Below are 18125 nucleotides of genomic sequence, written 5' to 3'. Positions count from 1 at the left end.
TTCTCCAGGTCTACTGGGATAACGGGGCTCAGATCACCTCTCCTCATGACAAGGCGATTTCTCAAGCTATTGAAGAAAATCTGGAGCCGTGGCCTCAAGCTTGGGACGATTCTGTAATTAATGGCAGTCCGCTGCTTCGTGACCCAAGTGCTTCCATCAACGAGAGCTACTTTGAAGACCTAAAAAAATACTGTTTTCACAGGTAAGTGGATTGTGAACTCACCTCCTGTGAGCTCAGATAAGGTGATTCAGCCAAATGCTCCCATTTTTCGTTCAGTTTTTCTCTCGATGGGTACGTAGACTGTGGCTGCATCAGATTTTAGAGGCTGTAGGTCAGGGGTCAGCAGTTTTTTCTTGTAAGGACAGATGATTCATAATGGGGCTTTGTGAGCCACTGTCTTACAACTGCCCTTTTTCCCCCCAGCTCATTTGTCATGGGTCCCTCCTGTGCTCGCCCCCGGTCCTGACTCTTCCGTTGTCACGCCGCACCCCTGTGTGTAACCCCGGGACGCAGGCTCAGGACATGCCGTGAGGGAAGAAGCTGTCGAGCAGACGAACAGCGTTGTCCTACAGTGACATGCTATGGGGCCCCACCACCCCTGACTGTCCCCCCAGCAAAAGACCACTGATTTTAAAAAGGCACAGTTTCTTGGCTATCTCTAATACTCTTTCTGTGGAACCACGGGGAACGGAGGCTGCGGGGTACAGTGTGGACCCCCATTGCCTCTGGAGGGGGTGGCCCTCCTCACCCGGTGTTACCATGTGCAGATGGAGGTCCGGAGTCTCCAGATGGCCAGATTTGTTCTCCCTGACAGGAATGAGAAACCTACATTTTCTTTTTCTTTTCTTTTTTTTTTTTTTAATTTTATTTATTTATTTATTTGACAGCGAGAAAGAGATCACAAGTAGGCAGAGAGGCAGGCAGAGAGAGAGGGGGAAGCAGTCTCCCTTCCGAGCAGAGAGCCCGTTGTGGGACTCGATCCCAGGACCCCTGAGATCATGACCTGAGCCAAAGGCAGCGACTTAACCCACTCAGCCACCCAGGCACCCAGAGACCTACATTTTCTATGCGAAAGCTCATTTTTGAATGTGGGGGACCATTCTGTCAATGGTGTACACACCAAACGGAACACATGTGTGCGCCTTCCCGCTGTCCCTCTGACTGGATGTCACGGAGACAAGGGTTTTGACTTACTCGCTCCTCCAGGAAGTACCGGTGACAATGCACTCGATGCCTTCAGTACTGGTGTGGGTGTGCATGCAGGGTATCCATAAGTGGCAGGTCCTGTAGCAACATTGCACGGGCATCAACGGAGTTGGCCACGAGTATTAAATCACTCTCCAAACACGTTCTACCAGTTGACGCTCCCACCAACAGAGTCCCAACTGTATCAAGTTCAATGACGTAATATCTCGAGTATATCAGAACAGTATGTGATCCACACATCTTACCCATACTGAGAATCCTCAAATTCCTTATTTTGCTGGATGAAAGCAATATCTTACTTTATTTGGATTCTTTAAGTATGAATAAATTATTTTTTCCTGTTTATGTCACCTATATTTTTCTATGTATTTATTCATTTTTTTGCATTTTTTTAATTTTTTAAAATTTTTTATTTATTTCTTATTTTTTATAAACATATAATGTATTTTTATTCCCAGGGGTACAGGTCTGTGAATCGCCAGGTTTACATACTTCACAGCACTCACCATAGCACATACCCTCCCCAATGTCCATAATCCCCCTCCCCCTCTCCCAATCGCCCCTCCCCCCAGCAACCCTCAGTTTGTTTTGTGAAATTAAGAGTCACTTATGGTTTGTCTCCCTCCCAATCCCGTCTTGTTTCATTTATTCTTCTCCTATCCCCCTAACCTCCCATGTGGCATCTCCACGTCCTCATATCAGGGAGATCATACGATAGTTGTCTTTCTCCGATTGACTTATTTCACTAAGCATAATACCCTCTAGTTCCATCCACGTCATCGCAAATGGCAAGATTTCATTTCTTTTGATGGCTGCATAGTATTCCATTGTGTATATATACCACATCTTCTTTATCCATTCATCTGTTGATGGACATCTAGGTTCTTTCCATAGTTTGGCTATTGTAGACATTGCTGCTATAAACATTCGGGTGCACTTGCCCCTTCAGATCACTACGTTTGTATCTTTAGGGTAAATACCTAGTAGTGCAATTGTTGGGTCATAGGGTAGTTCTAGTTTCAACATTTTGAGGAACCTCCATGCTGTTTTCCACAGTGGTTGCACCAGCTTGCATTCCCACCAACAGTGTAGAAGGGTTCCCCTTTCTCCGCATCCTAGCCAGCATCTGTCATTTCCTGACTTGTTAATTTTAGCCATTCTGACTGGTGTGAGGTGATATCTCATTGTGGTTTTGATTTGTATTTCCCTGATGCCGAGTGATGTGGAGCACTTTTTCATGTGTCTATTGGCCATCTGGATGTCTTCTTTACAGAAATGTCTGTTCATGTCCTCTGCCCATTTCTTGATTGGATTATTTGTTCTTTGGGTGTTGAGTTTGCTAAGTTCCTTATAGATTTTGGACACTAGCCCTTTATCTGATATGTCGTTTGCAAATATCTTCTCCCATTCTGTCAGTTGTCTTTTGGTTTTGTTAACTGTTTCCTTTGCTGTGCAAAAGCTTTTGATCTTGATGAAATCCCAATAGTTCATTTTTGCCCTTGCTTCCGTTGCTTTTGGCGATGTTCCTAGGAAGATGTTGCTGTGGCTGAGGTCGAAGAGGTTGCTGCCTGTGTTCTCCTCAAGGATTTGGATGGATTCCTTTCTCACATTGAGGTCCTTCATCCATTTTGAGTCTATTTTCGTGTGTGGTGCAAGAAAGTGGTCCAATTTAATTTTTCTGCACGTGGCTGTCCAGTTTTCCCAGCACCATTTATTGAAGAGGCTGTCTTTTTTCCATTGGACATTCTTTCCTGCTTTGTTGAAGATTAGTTGACCATAGAGTTGAGGGTCTATTTCTGGGCTCTCTATTCTGTTCCATTGATCTATGTGTCTGTTTTTGTGCCAGTACCATGCTGTCTTGATGATGACAGCTTTGTAATAGAGCTTGAAGTCCGGAATGGTGATGCCACCAACTTTGGCTTTCTTTTTCAATATTCCTTTGGCTATTTGAGGTCTTTTCTGGTTCCATATAAATTTTAGGATTATTTGTTCCATTTCCTTGAAAAAAATGGATGGGATTTTGGTAGGGATTGCATTAAATGTGTAGATTGCTTTAGGTAGCATAGACATTTTCACAATATTTATTCTTCCAGGAGCATGGAACATTTTTCCATTTTTTTGTGTCTTCCTCAATTTCATTCATGAGTACTTTATAGTTTTCTGCATATAGATTCTTAGCCTCTTTGGTTAGGTGTATTCCTAGGTATCTTATAGTTTTGGGTGCAATTGTAAATGGGATTGACTCCTTAATTTCTCTTTCTTCTGTCTTGTTGTTGGTGTAGAGAAATGCAACTGATTTCTGTGCATTGATTTTATATCCTGACACTTTACTGAATTCCTGGACAAGTTCTAGCAGTTTTGGAGTGGAGTCTTTTGGGTTTTCCACATACAGTATCATATCATCTCTGAAGAGTGATAGTTTGACTTCTTCTTTGCTGATTTGGATGCCTTTAATTTCTTTTTGTTGCCTGATTGCTGAGGCTAGGACTTCTAGTACTATGTTGAATAGCAGTGGTGGTAATAGACCTCCCTGCCGTGTTCCTGACCTTAACAGAAAAGCTTTCAGTTCTTCTCCATTGAGAATGATATTTGCGGTGGGTTTTTCATAGATGGCTTTGATAATATTGAGGGCCCTCTATCCCTACACTTTGAAGAGTTTTGATCAGGAAGGGATGCTGGACTTTGTCAAATGCTTTTTCAGCATCTATTGAGAGTATCATATGGTTCTTGTTCTTTCTTTTATTAATGTGTTGTATCACATTGATTGATTTGCGGAAATGAACCAACCTTGCAGCCCTGGAATAAATCCTACTTGGTCGTGGTGAATAATCCTTTTAATGTACTGTTGAATCCTATTGGCTAGTATTTTGGTGAGAATTTTTGCATCTGTGTTCATCAAGGATATTGGTCTGTAGTTCTCTTTTTTGGTGGGATCCTTGTCTGGTTTTGGGATCAAGGTGATCATAAAATGAGTTTGGAAGTTTTCCTTCCATTTCTATTTTGGAACAGTTTCAGGAGAATAGGAATTAGTTCTTCTTTAAATGTTTAGTAGAATTCCCCTGGTAAGCTGTCTGGCCCTGGGCTTTTGTTTGTTTGGAGATTTTTGATGACTGTTTCAATCTCCTTACTGGTTATGGCCTGTTCAGGTTTTCTATTTCTTCCTGGTTCAGTTGTGGTAGTTTATATGTCTCTAGGAATGCATCCATTTCTTCCAGATTGTCAAATTTGTTGGCGTAGAGTTGCTCATAGTATGTTCTTATAATTGTCTGTATTTCTCTGGTGTTAGTTGTGATCTCTCCTCTTTCATTCATGATTTTATTTATTTGGGTCCTTTCTCTTTTCTTTTTGATAAGTCTGGCCAGGGGCTTATCAATCTTATTAATTCTTTCAAAGAACCAGCTCCTAGTTTCGTTGATTTGTTCTTTTGTTTTTTTGGTTTCTATTTCATTGATTTCTGGTCTGATCTTTATGATTTCTCTTCTCCTGCTGGGTGTAGGGTTTCTTTCTTGTTCTTTCTCCAGCTCCTTTAGGTATAGGGTTAGGTTGTGTACTTGAGACTTGTGTTTTCATTATCATTTGTTTCCATGAATTTTTTCAATTCTTCTTTAATTTCCTGGTTGACCCATTCATTCTTTAGAAGGATGCTGATTAGTCTCCATGTATTTGGGTTCTTTCCAAATTTCCTCTTGTGATTGAGTTCTAGCTTCAGAGCATTGTGGTCTGAAAATATGCAGGGAATGATCCCAATCTTTTGATACCGGTTGAGACCTGATTTAGGACCCAGGATGTGATCTATTCTGGAGAATGTTCCATGTGCACTAGAGAAGAATGTGTATTCTGTTGCTTTGGGATGAAATGTTCTGTATATATCTGTGATGCCCATCTGGTCCAGTGTGTCATTTAAGGCCTTTATTTCCTTATTGATCTTTTGCTTGGATGATCTGTCCATTTCAGTGAGGAGACTGTTAAAGTCCCCTACTATTATTGTATTATTATTGATGTGTTTCTTTGATTTTGTTATTAATTGGTTTATATAGTTGGCTGCTCCCACATTAGGGGCATAAATATTTAAAATTGTTAGATCTTCTTGTTGGACAGACCCTTTGAGTATAATATAGTGTCCTTCCTCATCTCTTATTATAGTCTTTGGCTTAAAATCTAATTGATCTGATATAAGGATTGCCACCCCAACTTTCTTCTGATGCCCATTAGCATGGTAAATTGTTTTCCACCCCCTCACTTTAAATCTAGAGGTGTCTTCGCATCTAAAATGAGTTTCTTGTAAGTAACATATTGATGGGTTTTGTTTTTTTATCCATTCTGATACCCTGTGTCTTTTGATTGGGGCATTTACCCTATTAACATTCAGGGTAACTATTGAGAGACATGAATTTAGTGCCATTGTATTGCCTGTAAGGTGACTGTTACTGTATATTGTCTCTGTTCCTTTCTGATCTACTACTTTTAGGCTCTCTCTTTGCTTAGAGGACGCCTTTCAGTATTTTCTGTAGAGCTGGCTTGGTGTTTGCAAATTCTTTCAGTTTTTGTTTGTCCTGGAAGCTTTTTATCTCTCCTTCTATTTTCAATGATAGCCTAGCTGGGTATAGTATTCTTGGCTGCATGTATTTCTCGTTTAGTGCTCTGAATATATCATGCCAGTTCTTTCTGGCCTGCCAGGTTTCTGTGGATAAGTCTGCTGCCAATCTAATATTATTACCATTGTATGTTACAGACTTCTTTTCCCGGGCTGCTTTCAGGATTTTCTCTTTGTCACTAAGACTTGTCAATTTTACTATTAGGTGACGGGGTGTGGACCTATTCTTGTTGATTTTGAGGAGGGTTCTCTGCACCTCCTGGATTTTGATGCTTGTTCCCTTTGCCATATTAGGGAAATTCTCTCCAATAATTCTCTCCAATAGACCTTCTGCTCCCCTCTGTCTTTCTTCTTTTTCTGGAATCCCTATTATTCTAATGGTGTTTCGTCTTATGGTGTCACTTATCTCTCGAATTCTCCCCTCGTGGTCCAGTAGCTGTTTGTCCCTCTTTTGCTCAGCTTCTTTATTCTCTGTCATTTGGTCTTCTATATCACTAATTCTTTCTTCTGCCTCATTTATCCTAGCAGTGAAAGCCTCCATTTTTGATTGCACCTCATTAATAGCTTTTTTGATTTCAACTTGGTTAGATTTTAGTTCTTTTATTTCTCCACAAAGGGCTTTTATATCTCGAGAGGGTTTCTCTAATATCTTCCATGCCTTTCTCGAGCCCGGCTAGAACTTTCAGAATTGTCATTCTGAACTCTAGATCTGACATATTACCAATGTCTGTATTGATTGGGTCCCTAGCCTTCGGTACTGCCTCTTGTTCTTTTCTTTGTGGTGAATTTTTCAGCCTTGTCATTTTGTCCAGACAAGAGTATATGAAGGAGCAAGTAAAATACTAAAAGGGTGGCAAAGACCCCAGAAAAATGCGCTTTAACCAAATCAGAAGAGATCCCAAATCGTGGGGGGGAGAAAGAAAGGTGATAAAAAGAGGTTCAGAAAAGAAAAAGAAAAAAATTTAAAAAAGAAAACAAAGAAAAAATATAAAAAAGAAAGAAAATATATATATATTAGATAAACTAGTTAAAAAACGTTAGAAAAGAAAAGGGTAAAAGTTTTAAAAAATTTAGCAGAAGAAGAAAAAAAATTTGAAAAAAAAATTAAATTAACCACAAGACTAAAGAATCATGGGGAGAAAGCCATGAGTTCCGTGCTTTGCTTTCTCCTCCTCTGGAATTCTGCTGCTGTCCTTGGTATTGAACCTGCTTTCTTTGGTAGATGAACTTGGTCCTGGCTGGATTTCTTGTTGATCTTCTGGGGGAAGGGCTTGTTGTAGTGACTCTCAAGTGTCTTTGCCGGAGGCGGAATTGCACCGCCCTTACCGGGGCCGGGCTAATTAATCTGCTCAGGTTCACTTTTGGGAGCTTCTGTTCCCTGAACGCTTTCCGTAGAGTTCCGGAGGACGGGAATGAAAATGGCAGCCTCCCAGTCTCCGGCCCGGAGGAGCCGAGAGCCCGGGGCCCCACTCCTCAGTGCGTCCCCAGAGAACAGCACCCAATCACTCCCATATCCCTGGCCTCCGGCCGCGCTCCGAGCTCACCCAGCCCGCGACCAGTTCAAAGTAACCCCGAGCTGAGAGCTCAGTCCTCGGCTCTGTCTCTGTAGCCGGCTTCCCCGTTCTAATACCTGCGAGCTCTGCGACACTCCGACAACCCCGATCCTTCTGTGACCCTGCGGGACCTGGGGCCACGCTGACCCCGCGTGGGCTTCACTCTGGTTTAGCCTCTAGAGCAATGTCCCTCAGTGGAACAGACTTTTAAAAGTCCTGATTTTGTGCTCCGTTGCTCTGCCGCTTGCCGGGAGCCGGCCCCTCCCCCCGCGGTCTATCTTCCCGTCGTTTTGGATTCACTTCTCCTCCAGTCCTACCTTTCAGAAAGTGGTTGATTTTCTGTTTCTAGAATTGCTGTTCTTCTTCTCTTCTATCTCCCGTTGGATTTGTAGGTGTTTGCAATGTTTAGATAAGCTATCGAGCTGATCTCCTGCTACCTGATGTAGTCTCAACCTGCTACTTCGCCATCTTGACTCCTCAATATCCATTTTTTTGCATCTGTGAAACCTCTTTGCTCGTAGAGAAAACCGGTCTTCATTTATTTCAAATGTTGTTTTCCCTTCTGTTGTTACCTTAGGACTTTTTTATTGAAACTTTTTGATGAACTCATAAAAAATGGATAATGTCTATCAGTCTTCTAATTTATGAGTTCTGGGTTTTGTGTCGTACTCAGACTTTCTTTATACCAAGATTATGTTTACCCCTTGCTTATTTCTAGGGTTTGCATATTTATATTTTATAATGTTTAAATCTTTTCAGTCATTAGTGATTTTTTTAATTTTGTGTGAGACATGAAATAGCAAAGCAGATTTTTTTTTTTTTTTTTAGGTTTTGCTGTTACACCAACACATTAAATTAAAGAATCTATCTTTGTTGATTAATTGGAAATATCACTTTATCAACTAATTCCCCACTTGAATTGAGTGTTTATATAGATAGTTTCTACAGGCCTTTACTTTTACTGATTAATTTTTTTATAAAGTTTTTTTGGTTTTTTGTTTTTTGTTTTTTTTTTTGGACAGAAAGAGAAATCACAAGTAGGCAGAGCAGTAGGCAGAGAGACAGGGGGAAGCAGGCTCCCTGCTGAGCAGAGAGCCCAATGCAGGGCTTGATCCCAGGACCCTGAGATCATGAACTGAGCGGAAGGCAGAGGCTTTAACCCATTGAGCCACCCAGGTGCCCCTTTACTGATTAATTTAATCTCATTTTAATCCTCAGAGTAATGCTGAGGGTAAGTTCTGATTGTATCACCATTTTATAGATGAGAAAATTGTGACACAGAGAGGTTGAGTAAGTAACCAACAGTCACACAGTTTGTGACAGAACTCTAGAATTTACATTCAGAGTCTGTCTTCAAAGCATGTTAACCATAAAGCCATTCCTGCTTCTCATATGTATTTCCCATTTCAAACTCAATCAACTTCTGCTCTCTATTCTGTTCCTTTAATTGCCTTTTTAATCTAATTCTAAACTGTTCTAATTATGATAGCTTTATACTTCACTTAACATCTGAGCAATTTTTTCCAGATTTGTTCTCACTAGTCTTGCATATTTATTTTTCCAGATGCACTTTATTTCCTATTTTAAGAGAAGACCTTGTGCATTTATTCACTTTCAAAAGAGATGGGTTAGGTTAGCACAATAACCTAAGATTCGAGCATTTAGAACACAGGAATTTTTATAAGTCTTATTTTTACCTTTCTATAACTTTACTTTGGATATCGATTGTTATTTTATTTTAATATCCAGACCCCGGATAATTTGACAAACAGGATGGTTACTTGACAAAGAAAAAAAAATTTTTTATTCATCCGTGTATAAGGTGTTCCTTCCCATTTTGTGAAAAGGGACATTTTGAAAAGCATTTTGAACCTAGTAGAATTAGGAGCTGGGACATTGGCACCAACAGACAGCCGTGAGTCTGTCCTGGAACCTGAGCCCCAAATTCTTTCTTGAATCCCACTCTAGGTATAAAAGCTGTCTCATGAATCAAACTGAAAGTAATCAGATTTTCTGAAAATAACTACAGAGTGAAATTTAAAACTTGGATGTATTGGGGGTAGGGTGTATATTTGGGAACGGGTCCGTAAGTTTTGCTTCTTTTTTTAAATGGAATTAGAAGGATAGTCGGTTATCTGGTAACTTCTTAATACACTGATTTCTTCCTTTCTTAGGAATCTGGTTCCTTGATAGCAGAGTTTCTAGTTTTGCAAGCCAGGTTTGCGTCTTTCATCTATATTTTATCGTTTTCCATGCTGTGTTTAATCCCAGGAGTGTGAACAGGGAGACGAAGGTCAAGTTCGTGCACACCTCTGTCCACGGCGTGGGTCATGAGTTTGTGCAGTCGGCTTTCAAAGCTTTTGGCTTTGCTCCTCCTGAAGCTGTTCCCGAACAGAAAGATCCCGATCCTGAGTTCCCAACCGTGAAATACCCGAATCCTGAGGAGGGCAAAGGTGTCTTGGTAACGTCATCTTTTTTGTTCTAAAACCGACCTGTTACATCCAAAATTCTTACTATCCAATAAAATAACTTTGTATGTGTTTTCATTGTGCTGAACAAAAAACCCAGGCTCATCATGAGAAATATTTGTATGTATTAGTCACCCATTTCTTCCAAGAGGCTTCAAAATACATGTATTAGCATCAGGATGTGAGAGGTGAAATCAACATCATATTTTAAATCGAAGTAAATTAAGTTTAAATTGACTTTACTGTTCTTGCTAAATGTGGAAATGGAACAGTAATAGAATGGCTATTCATCAACTGATTTTTATTCCTTCATTTTTTTTATTCCTTCATTTTTTAAATACGAGGTAATACTACTTAAATTATGGTTGCTTCAACCTTTTTAAAGGTGAGGGTCGCAACGATATTCAGAGAGTCCATTTATTTTGGTTGGTTTTTGAGGTTGATCACTTGGCAAAGCCGAGAAATACCACATACAGGTTGTCGGGTGTGGCAGGAATCCCACGGGCAGGTGTGGGTCACGTGCCGATGTTCCCATTACCTGACCTCTGGCTTAGGAAGTATTAGGTGACCCACCAAGACCAGCTCCAGAAATAGAATTCAGCCTTCATTTGGGGAGAGTTCCCTCAGTTCTTAAAGAACGAGATGTTTTTGTTCGAGACTGCAATTTGTTCGATTCTTGACTGAAGTAGTCCTTTATGTTCCTGTTCTTTTTCAGACTTTATCTTTTGCCTTGGCTGACAAAACCAAGGCCAAAATCATTTTAGCAAATGATCCAGATGCTGATAGACTTGCCGTGGCTGAAAAGCAAGACAGGTACAAGTGATTGTGATTACCCATCTCATAAAAAAACATAAGCAATAAAATGTGCTTGGGGAGACCAGACCTATTGGGGAATATTTACCATTTATCACACGAGTTGTCACTGTATCACTAACATACGGTGAAATGCTGTTCTGGGGACCACCAGCATCATGCAGAGTAAATCAGCCCAGGATGAACTTGGAATTCAAAGTACTATTTATCTTCTCTCGTTTCATCATTGATTTTGTTATAATTAATGGCTCAGTACCTAATGCCTGCGAGTGCATTGTTTGGAGCTGGCGTTACAGTGTGGGATTTGCTGAAGGGTTTGGTGAAGGGACTGGACCTTCAAGGAAATGTTGAATTTAGTTTGAGCAGACCACAGAGGAAGAGCAGTGGAATACCCAGCTTTTAAGACAAGTTTGACCCCAGAGTTTGTCCAGAATTAATAGGACATAAGTGGAGAGAAAAGATGAAAGGCGGGCAGGGTCCGAGCAGTTTTGGGTATCAAACAGCACATGTGATGTTTTGGGAGCAGTGGGGTGCTACCAAAGGATGGAGGGGTTTATTTATTTATTTAAAGAGAGACAGAACAAGATCTGTGGGGGGGGGGGGGGTCAGGATCTGAGCTGAAATCAAAAGTCGAACGCTTAACCTACTGAGCCACCCAGGCGCCCCAAGGGATTAGGGTTTCAGATTATGATCAGACAGATTCAGTTCTAATCCCTTTCTGGGAAGTTCAGCCAGGATAATACACGTTGAAACACAAAACATACTTGTAGCCATGAGGACTGTGGAAAGGAGAAGAAGTCCCACATCTGTCGTCTGGTGTCCTGATCATCCTAACATGAACCTGCTCTTGAGACCTGCTAGGCTGTTGCCTTCCAGAACCCTCAATACTGTCCAGACCGAAAGCGGAGACACACAGTCTGTTATCCTGAGGTGGGATCCTGCCAGAATATTTCTATCATCTTTAAAGCCAAAGCTTTTGCCAAAGACGGAAGCATTGTGGATCGTCGCTCTTCCGAGATGGGAGGTTTGTCGAAGCAAACCAGCACAGAGGAGCTGCTCGGATGTTGGTGAAGCAGCAGTCATGTTTCCAGCCAGTTCTTTAAACAAAAAAGACAAGAACACTTGCAGAAACCATTCTGAGTCTTGTTTGGCTTAATTGTCCTGTCCCAGTCGTTTGCAGTGTCTCTCTGAAGGTCACAGTAACGCATTGGTTGGTTTTTGGGTTTTTTTTCAGTGGTGAATGGAGAGTGTTTTCCGGCAACGAGCTGGGGGCCCTCTTGGGCTGGTGGCTTTTTACTTCTTGGAAAGAAAAGAACCCAGATCACAGCACCCTCAAAGACTTATACATGTTGTCGAGCACCGTCTCCTCCAAAATCTTGCGAGCCATTGCCTTAAAGGAGGGCTTTCATTTTGAGGTAACATGTTTCCAGGAATTGCTCTTAGATTTGTTTGGCTCTGTAGAAGGTCTAAGGCACGTCTTTCTCTTTTGGGTTATCCCTTTAGGAAACACTAACTGGCTTCAAGTGGATGGGAAACCGAGCCAAACAGCTCATAGACCAGGGGAAAAATGTCTTATTTGCATTCGAAGAAGCTATCGGTAAGAAGTGATAATAGTGACTGTAGCATTATTTAGTATATAGAACACAAATAAATGGGATTTGGATTGGGGTTCAGAAAATTAACAGGAGACTAAGAGCACAGCAGCGCTCAGAGGGTTGAACTGTCCAACCCTAAAATTGGCTTCTTAGATTTTCTTTTAGCTAAAAAGAATATCTTACAAATAACCAAGCCATTGGGGCCCCTGGGTTGTTCAGTGGATTAAAGCCTCTGCCTTTGGCTCAGGTCTTGATCCCAGCGTCCTGGGATTGAGCCCTGCATCAGGCTCTCTGCTCATTGGGAAGGCTGCTTCCTCCACTCTCTCTCTCTGCCTGCCTCTCTGCCTACTTGTGATCTCTGTCCGTCAAATAAATAAATAAAATCTTCAAAAAAACAAAACAAACAAAAAACAAGCCATTAATGTCAGAAAGTGAATCCTTACCCTGGATGAAAACAGTGATGTTCTACATATGGTGCTTGGAGCCCAGGACCCCACATATTTGGGGGAGTAGTGATATTCCCTCAACCGTGGTGGTGATCTCACATCTGATACGGTTCGCTCCTCTTCCGAAAGTGCTAGGCAGAGGTCTGTCCAGAGGAAAGGGGAGGACTTAGTTGTGGGGCTTTGATCAAAGTGACTGTCACCTGAAAAGACAGCCCCAAGTCCAGCCAGAACGACTGAGAAACACTTGTCTTAAATTGTCAGTGTAGGTGAGGAGGAAGGGGAGCTAGGTAGAAAAAGCTGAAATTCAGATGTTTGTGTGAGGGATACTTTAGCTGTTTGTTCTGTAAAAGCTATTACACTTACATAAGAAGATTCAAAGGGGGCATGTGGGTGGCTCAGTTGGTTAAGTGTCTGACTCTTGGTTTTAGCTCAGGTCATGATCCCGGGGTCCTGGGGTCAAGCCCCACATTGGGCTCCCTGCTCAGCGGGGAGTCTGCTTAAGATTCTTTCCCTTTGCCCCTCCTCCCGCCCATCACTCTGTCTCTGGCTCTCTCCCTCTCTCAAATAAATAAATCTTAAAAAAAAAAAAAAGGAGATTCATCTGTATTTCCTTCAGCACAGATGCTCCCGCATATCATTTAGTTAATCAAAAGAAGTGTGTGATAGCTCAGCATTTCCTTTTCCTTTTCGCTGCAATTACCTTTCTATAGCTTTTTGTTAAAATTTTCTTCCTTGCATTTGTTTATCAACTTTTTATTGCGCATCGGTTACATAGCGACTCTGAGAGAAACAGATGACACTGACCTTAGCCTCGAGCCGTGAGCCGTGTGCACAGATCCTGTCCGTAACCACACGAGAGTACGGGCTGGCGGTCAAGGTGAAGGATGTAACTCACAAGAACTGTTGGAATTTAGCAAAGACAGAATAAGCGTTGATGAGAACAACTAGAAACCATTTTGTGTAAGCAAGAGGGGTTTGGGCCGGAACGGTTTGTCTAGGAGGGAGACTCTCTTTCTAGGTTATTCAAGCAGGACATCTGGAAGGCCTGCCTCGAGCTAAGGCGTTGGCCTGAATTCTTGCATGTAAAGGTGGTCGAAGAGAAGCATTCACATATTCATACTGTAGAACCTCTCAGGCCATGGGCAAGGTGTGCGGAGATAATGCACACGTCCAGTGTTTTCAAGGAACCCACCCCCAAGCGTGGATGCATGACCCATGTTTCCACAGGATACATGTGCTGCCCGTTTGTTCTGGACAAAGACGGAGTCAGCGCCGCCGTCATCATCGCAGAGTTGGCTAGCGTTCTAGCAACCAAGAATCTGTCTTTGTCTCAGCAGCTCAAGGCCATCTATGTGGAGTAAGTTTCTATTAACTCTGTTGAATTGAAGTAATAGTTTTCAGTGTTTTAGTATGTTTTATGTATCAGACGCTAACATTCTTTCTAACGCTCTTTGGTTGTGGATTCTCTTCTGGAAATGAAGGAAAGGATCCCCTTTTCTTTTGATGCTTATCTGTTTAACACTTATTATCAGTCATCACTGCGGTCATCCTTAACAAACAAGAACATCGGTTGCAGAAAGCTAATTGAAGAAGGTGATCTTAAGTGTTTGATGTCAGGAAAGATGCCAGGTGTTCATGAGACATCTACTGAGTTTTTAGAACCATTAGTCAAGTCTGCCTTTATGGTGCAGAAGCAGCCAGGGGCGGTATACAGGGGAACGGGGTGGGGTGTGGCCTCTGGGCAATGAAATGTTTACCCCCAGATACAGGCTGAAGGCCAGGCAGCAGTTTGGCAATTCCTGGGGCCAATCATTGTACATTTTTTAGGCTAAATTATTCCCTTGAAGCTAGTTATGGTTACTTGTTTCACTTAGTTTAAAACTGGTTGATCCGTGTTCTGGGTACATCGTGTGGGAGTATTTGTTCCTCGTTTTGCATATTTGTATTTTTTCTGTCAAGATGTACTGACATGAGCTTCAGGTATACAACATAATGATTCGATATTTGTATATGTCACAAAATGATCATCGCAGGAAGTCAAGTTAACATCCACACCACACGGAATTACACATACTTCTTCTTGTGACGAGAACTTCTAAGATCTATACTCTTAGCCACTCGCAAGTCCATAGTATGATATCATTAAATAGAGTCACCGTGCTGTATATTACTTATTTGTGTTTGTTTTCATAGATATGGCTACCATATTACCAAAGCTTCGTATTTTATCTGCCATGATCAAGGCACCATTAAGAAATTATTTGAAAACCTCAGGAACTATGATGGGAAGAATAATTATCCAAAAACTTGTGGCAGATTTGAAATCTCTGGCATTAGGGATCTTACAACCGGCTACGATGATAGCCAACCGGATAAAAAAGCTGTAAGTGATACTGTCTTTTACCCACTAAACTCTTGTGTATTTACCTTCTATTATACTTTAAATAGCTTAACTTATCTAAAAGCTGATTTTAGGCATTCCGGCATTTATTATAAATACGCTATCGAAATAAATAGAAAGTTAAAAATCATGGTCTCGAACTACAGGAATTGTCCATTTGTCATCTGAACCAGCGTCACCGTGTTACACACAGGAAATCAGTGCTCGGAGGTTTAAGACCCGCCCACTGTCTCACAGCTAGTCGGTGATGGTTGTGGTCAAATCTGAGACTTCCGACTCCCGATCCCGGTTTTCCTCTGTCCGGGCACCTGCTCAGTACATCAAGTGTAGCAGCCTGCCATGGTGTTTCTGAATGAGTAGGTCTGGGCTGGGGGCCAAGAATTTGCATTTGTATCAAGTTCCCGGCTGATGCTGATGTTACTGGTAGACCCTTCAAGAAACACTGTTTGCGTCCTAGTTTGTTTCACTCCATTCTCTGAATGTCCTGGCGCTGTTAGCTGTCACGCACGAGTTTGCATTCTTCACATCACGTGGATCCTCCACTCAAGTCCAGAGAAGGCTCAAAAATGGCGGCCGAGTATTGCTACCTAGTGGCAGGGGATCAGGAAAGGAGAGTGAGACTATCCTCATGTGTTATTAGATATCTTTGTTATTTCCTTTTTCCTTTTTTTTTTTTTTAATTTTCCTCTGCGCACAATATATTTTTAAAGAGAAATATTTTTGGAAGTGTCACGATGAAACGTGGCAGCTCCAACCCTCGCCATCTCTTTGCCATGTCGAGACAACACCCTTCCCTCTCAGGCGGTGATGCTTGGGCTCCTCAGGGTTAGAGTTTATTATTTGCTGTTGCGGAGGTGAGGACTGAGATCTGGCGTTCCCTCCGTTCACTGTTCTCCCTTCTCGCCTGTCTTCACGAGCACTTCTGCCACAACGTGGGTAGAGTTCAGAGCCTGTGCTTGGACCGTTACGACTGGTAACTGTTGTTCCCCACTTAGCTAAATAGTGTACTTTGATTCGGTTCCCCCAGATTGTGTAATTATTTTTTCTATAATTAATAGTTCTGTGCTTTCATTTCCTTGGATTTTTAAGTAACGCTCTCCAGTCTTCCCACATTCCCTCAGATGCCTCTCAGGGGGGTTTTCCACGTGGCCCCATGCCATTTTGTCCATTCTGTTTTGTTTCCACTGGCCTCCCTCCCGGGCCCCTGTCCAGGCAAGGCCAGTTCCTCTCTGGGTTGGGCACACTCGTGTCATCCTGGGAAGGCCCTTCGCCAGTTATGGGGTGGGTCCTTGGCTCCTGGACCCCATGACTTCCTCTTGCTATATTTATTTTCCTAAATCACCTCCTCTAGTAGTTTCCCAAAAAAGAGTGAAGAGATGAATTTTTGGAGGCACTGAAGTCTGAAAATGTCGTACTCTGTACTGATGCCTGATTGATGCGCCATTTTGAAAGCAGTGCTCCATTATTGTTTGGTTTCCCTGCTGCCGAGGGTCCCATCTCTCATTCCGTCAGGAAATGGCCGAGGCCTACCGTGGGCCACATAAAGGGATGTTGTCGCCACACTTATTCAGTCCTGTCCATGCAGCTTGTTTTCTCTCTGCGGGAAGATTTCGGGAATTTTCCCCTAAACTTTTCTTCTAAAATGTCAGTGATCTGCTTTGATATGGGGCTTTTTCAGGTTCTCCCTACTAGCAAAAGCAGCCAAATGATCACCTTCACCTTTGCTAATGGGGGCGTGGCCACCATGAGGACCAGTGGGACCGAGCCCAAGATCAAGTACTATTCAGAACTGTGTGCCCCGCCTGGAAATAGGTATGATGCACCTGCGACCCTTATTCCCCAAGGTTCCTAACTGGTTCTGTGCAAATGCTAAGTAAAACATTTTGTCTTTCCAGTATGTACCTTAATTAGGAATGTTGTTTCAGAACCGGCAGCAATTTTGTGGTGTGAACAGCTGCTTGAAGCATGCAGGGACAGGGACGGGAGAGCTGATTTTCTACATGCTTATTTCTGTTCTGCCTTTCTTTGTAGGGAAAAATCTCATTCTGAATTTCAGTAATAGTAATACAGTTTCCTTTTTCCAGTACTTTTATTTGAGACTAGCACCCATGAGTTTTCCTCTTTTTCTCCCTATCTCTGGTACATTAAATTAAAATCCATTGCACGTACACTGAACAGATGTCCTCGAGCCCCTGTTGTGCATAGGTCTGTGCTGGGTTCTGGGGAGGAGAAAGTACCTTAGCAGAGGGAGTCCTTGCCACCGAAGAGCTGATGGTCTGGTAGCTTCAGGGTCGTGTTTCTGTGACCTTGGCAAAGGGTCTGAGTTCACTTTGCAGTACCATAACGTCTTCAACTTTATTTTCTTTTAAAGATTTTATTTATTCATTTGAGAGAGAGAGAGCAAGAGACAGAGAGCACAAGGAAGGAGAGCAGTAGGCAGAGGGAGAAGGAAAAGCAGACTCCCTGCTGAGTGGGGAGCCTGGGCTCGATCCCAGGACCTGGAGATTGTGACCTGTGACCTGAGCCGAACGTAGACGCTTAACCATCTGAGCCATCCAGGCGCCCCACATCTTAGACTTTAACAGCCATGGTACATGCAGTCGGGATGTATAAATGTGATACGGCACACTTATTGAACCCTGCGGTAACCAGTGCTCCTCTAATGAGAATAAAGAATAGGGAAAATGGTTTTTAAAGGTCGATTAAGTAAGTCACTACTGTCCAACAGAAATAAAATGTGAGGGGTGCCTGCTGGCGCAGTTGAGCTTCCAACTATTGGTTTTCACTCTTCGTTTTCGGCTCTGGTCATGATCTCAGAATTCTCAGAGTCTGGCTCTGTGCTCAGCACAGAGTCCCCTGGTCCCTCTCCCTCCCCCTCCCCCTGCCACCACCACCTCTCTTGCTTGCGCCACTGTGCAGGGGCTTTCTTTCTCTCTCTCAAATAAATTTGAGAAAATTTTAAAGAAAATCTTAAATTTAAGAAAATCTTAAAAAGAATTAAGGGACACTATTAAAAAGGGAAAGAAAAGGTCAACCACATAATGCAAT

At 42.3% G+C, this 18125-nt stretch overlaps 1 protein-coding gene across 1 annotated transcript in view; it reads left to right on the top strand.

Moving 5' to 3' along the window:
* PGM2 (phosphoglucomutase 2) overlaps positions 1 to 18125 on the top strand; it is a 41949-nt gene that overhangs the window by 16998 nt on the left and 6826 nt on the right. Inside the window, exons 7-14 of the mRNA XM_045996109.1 lie at positions 9 to 202; positions 9626 to 9815; positions 10538 to 10635; positions 11870 to 12050; positions 12139 to 12232; positions 13904 to 14033; positions 14870 to 15059; positions 16756 to 16889. Coding sequence (XP_045852065.1) covers positions 9 to 202; positions 9626 to 9815; positions 10538 to 10635; positions 11870 to 12050; positions 12139 to 12232; positions 13904 to 14033; positions 14870 to 15059; positions 16756 to 16889 — 1211 coding nt within the window. The remainder of the gene's footprint in view (positions 1 to 8; positions 203 to 9625; positions 9816 to 10537; positions 10636 to 11869; positions 12051 to 12138; positions 12233 to 13903; positions 14034 to 14869; positions 15060 to 16755; positions 16890 to 18125) is intronic.

The sequence above is a fragment of the Meles meles genome, chromosome 2 (assembly GCF_922984935.1).
Source record: "Meles meles chromosome 2, mMelMel3.1 paternal haplotype, whole genome shotgun sequence".
Taxonomy (NCBI): domain Eukaryota; kingdom Metazoa; phylum Chordata; class Mammalia; order Carnivora; family Mustelidae; genus Meles; species Meles meles.
The sequence above is the reverse complement of the archived record's forward strand: the minus strand, read 5'-3'. Positions and strand labels throughout refer to the sequence as shown.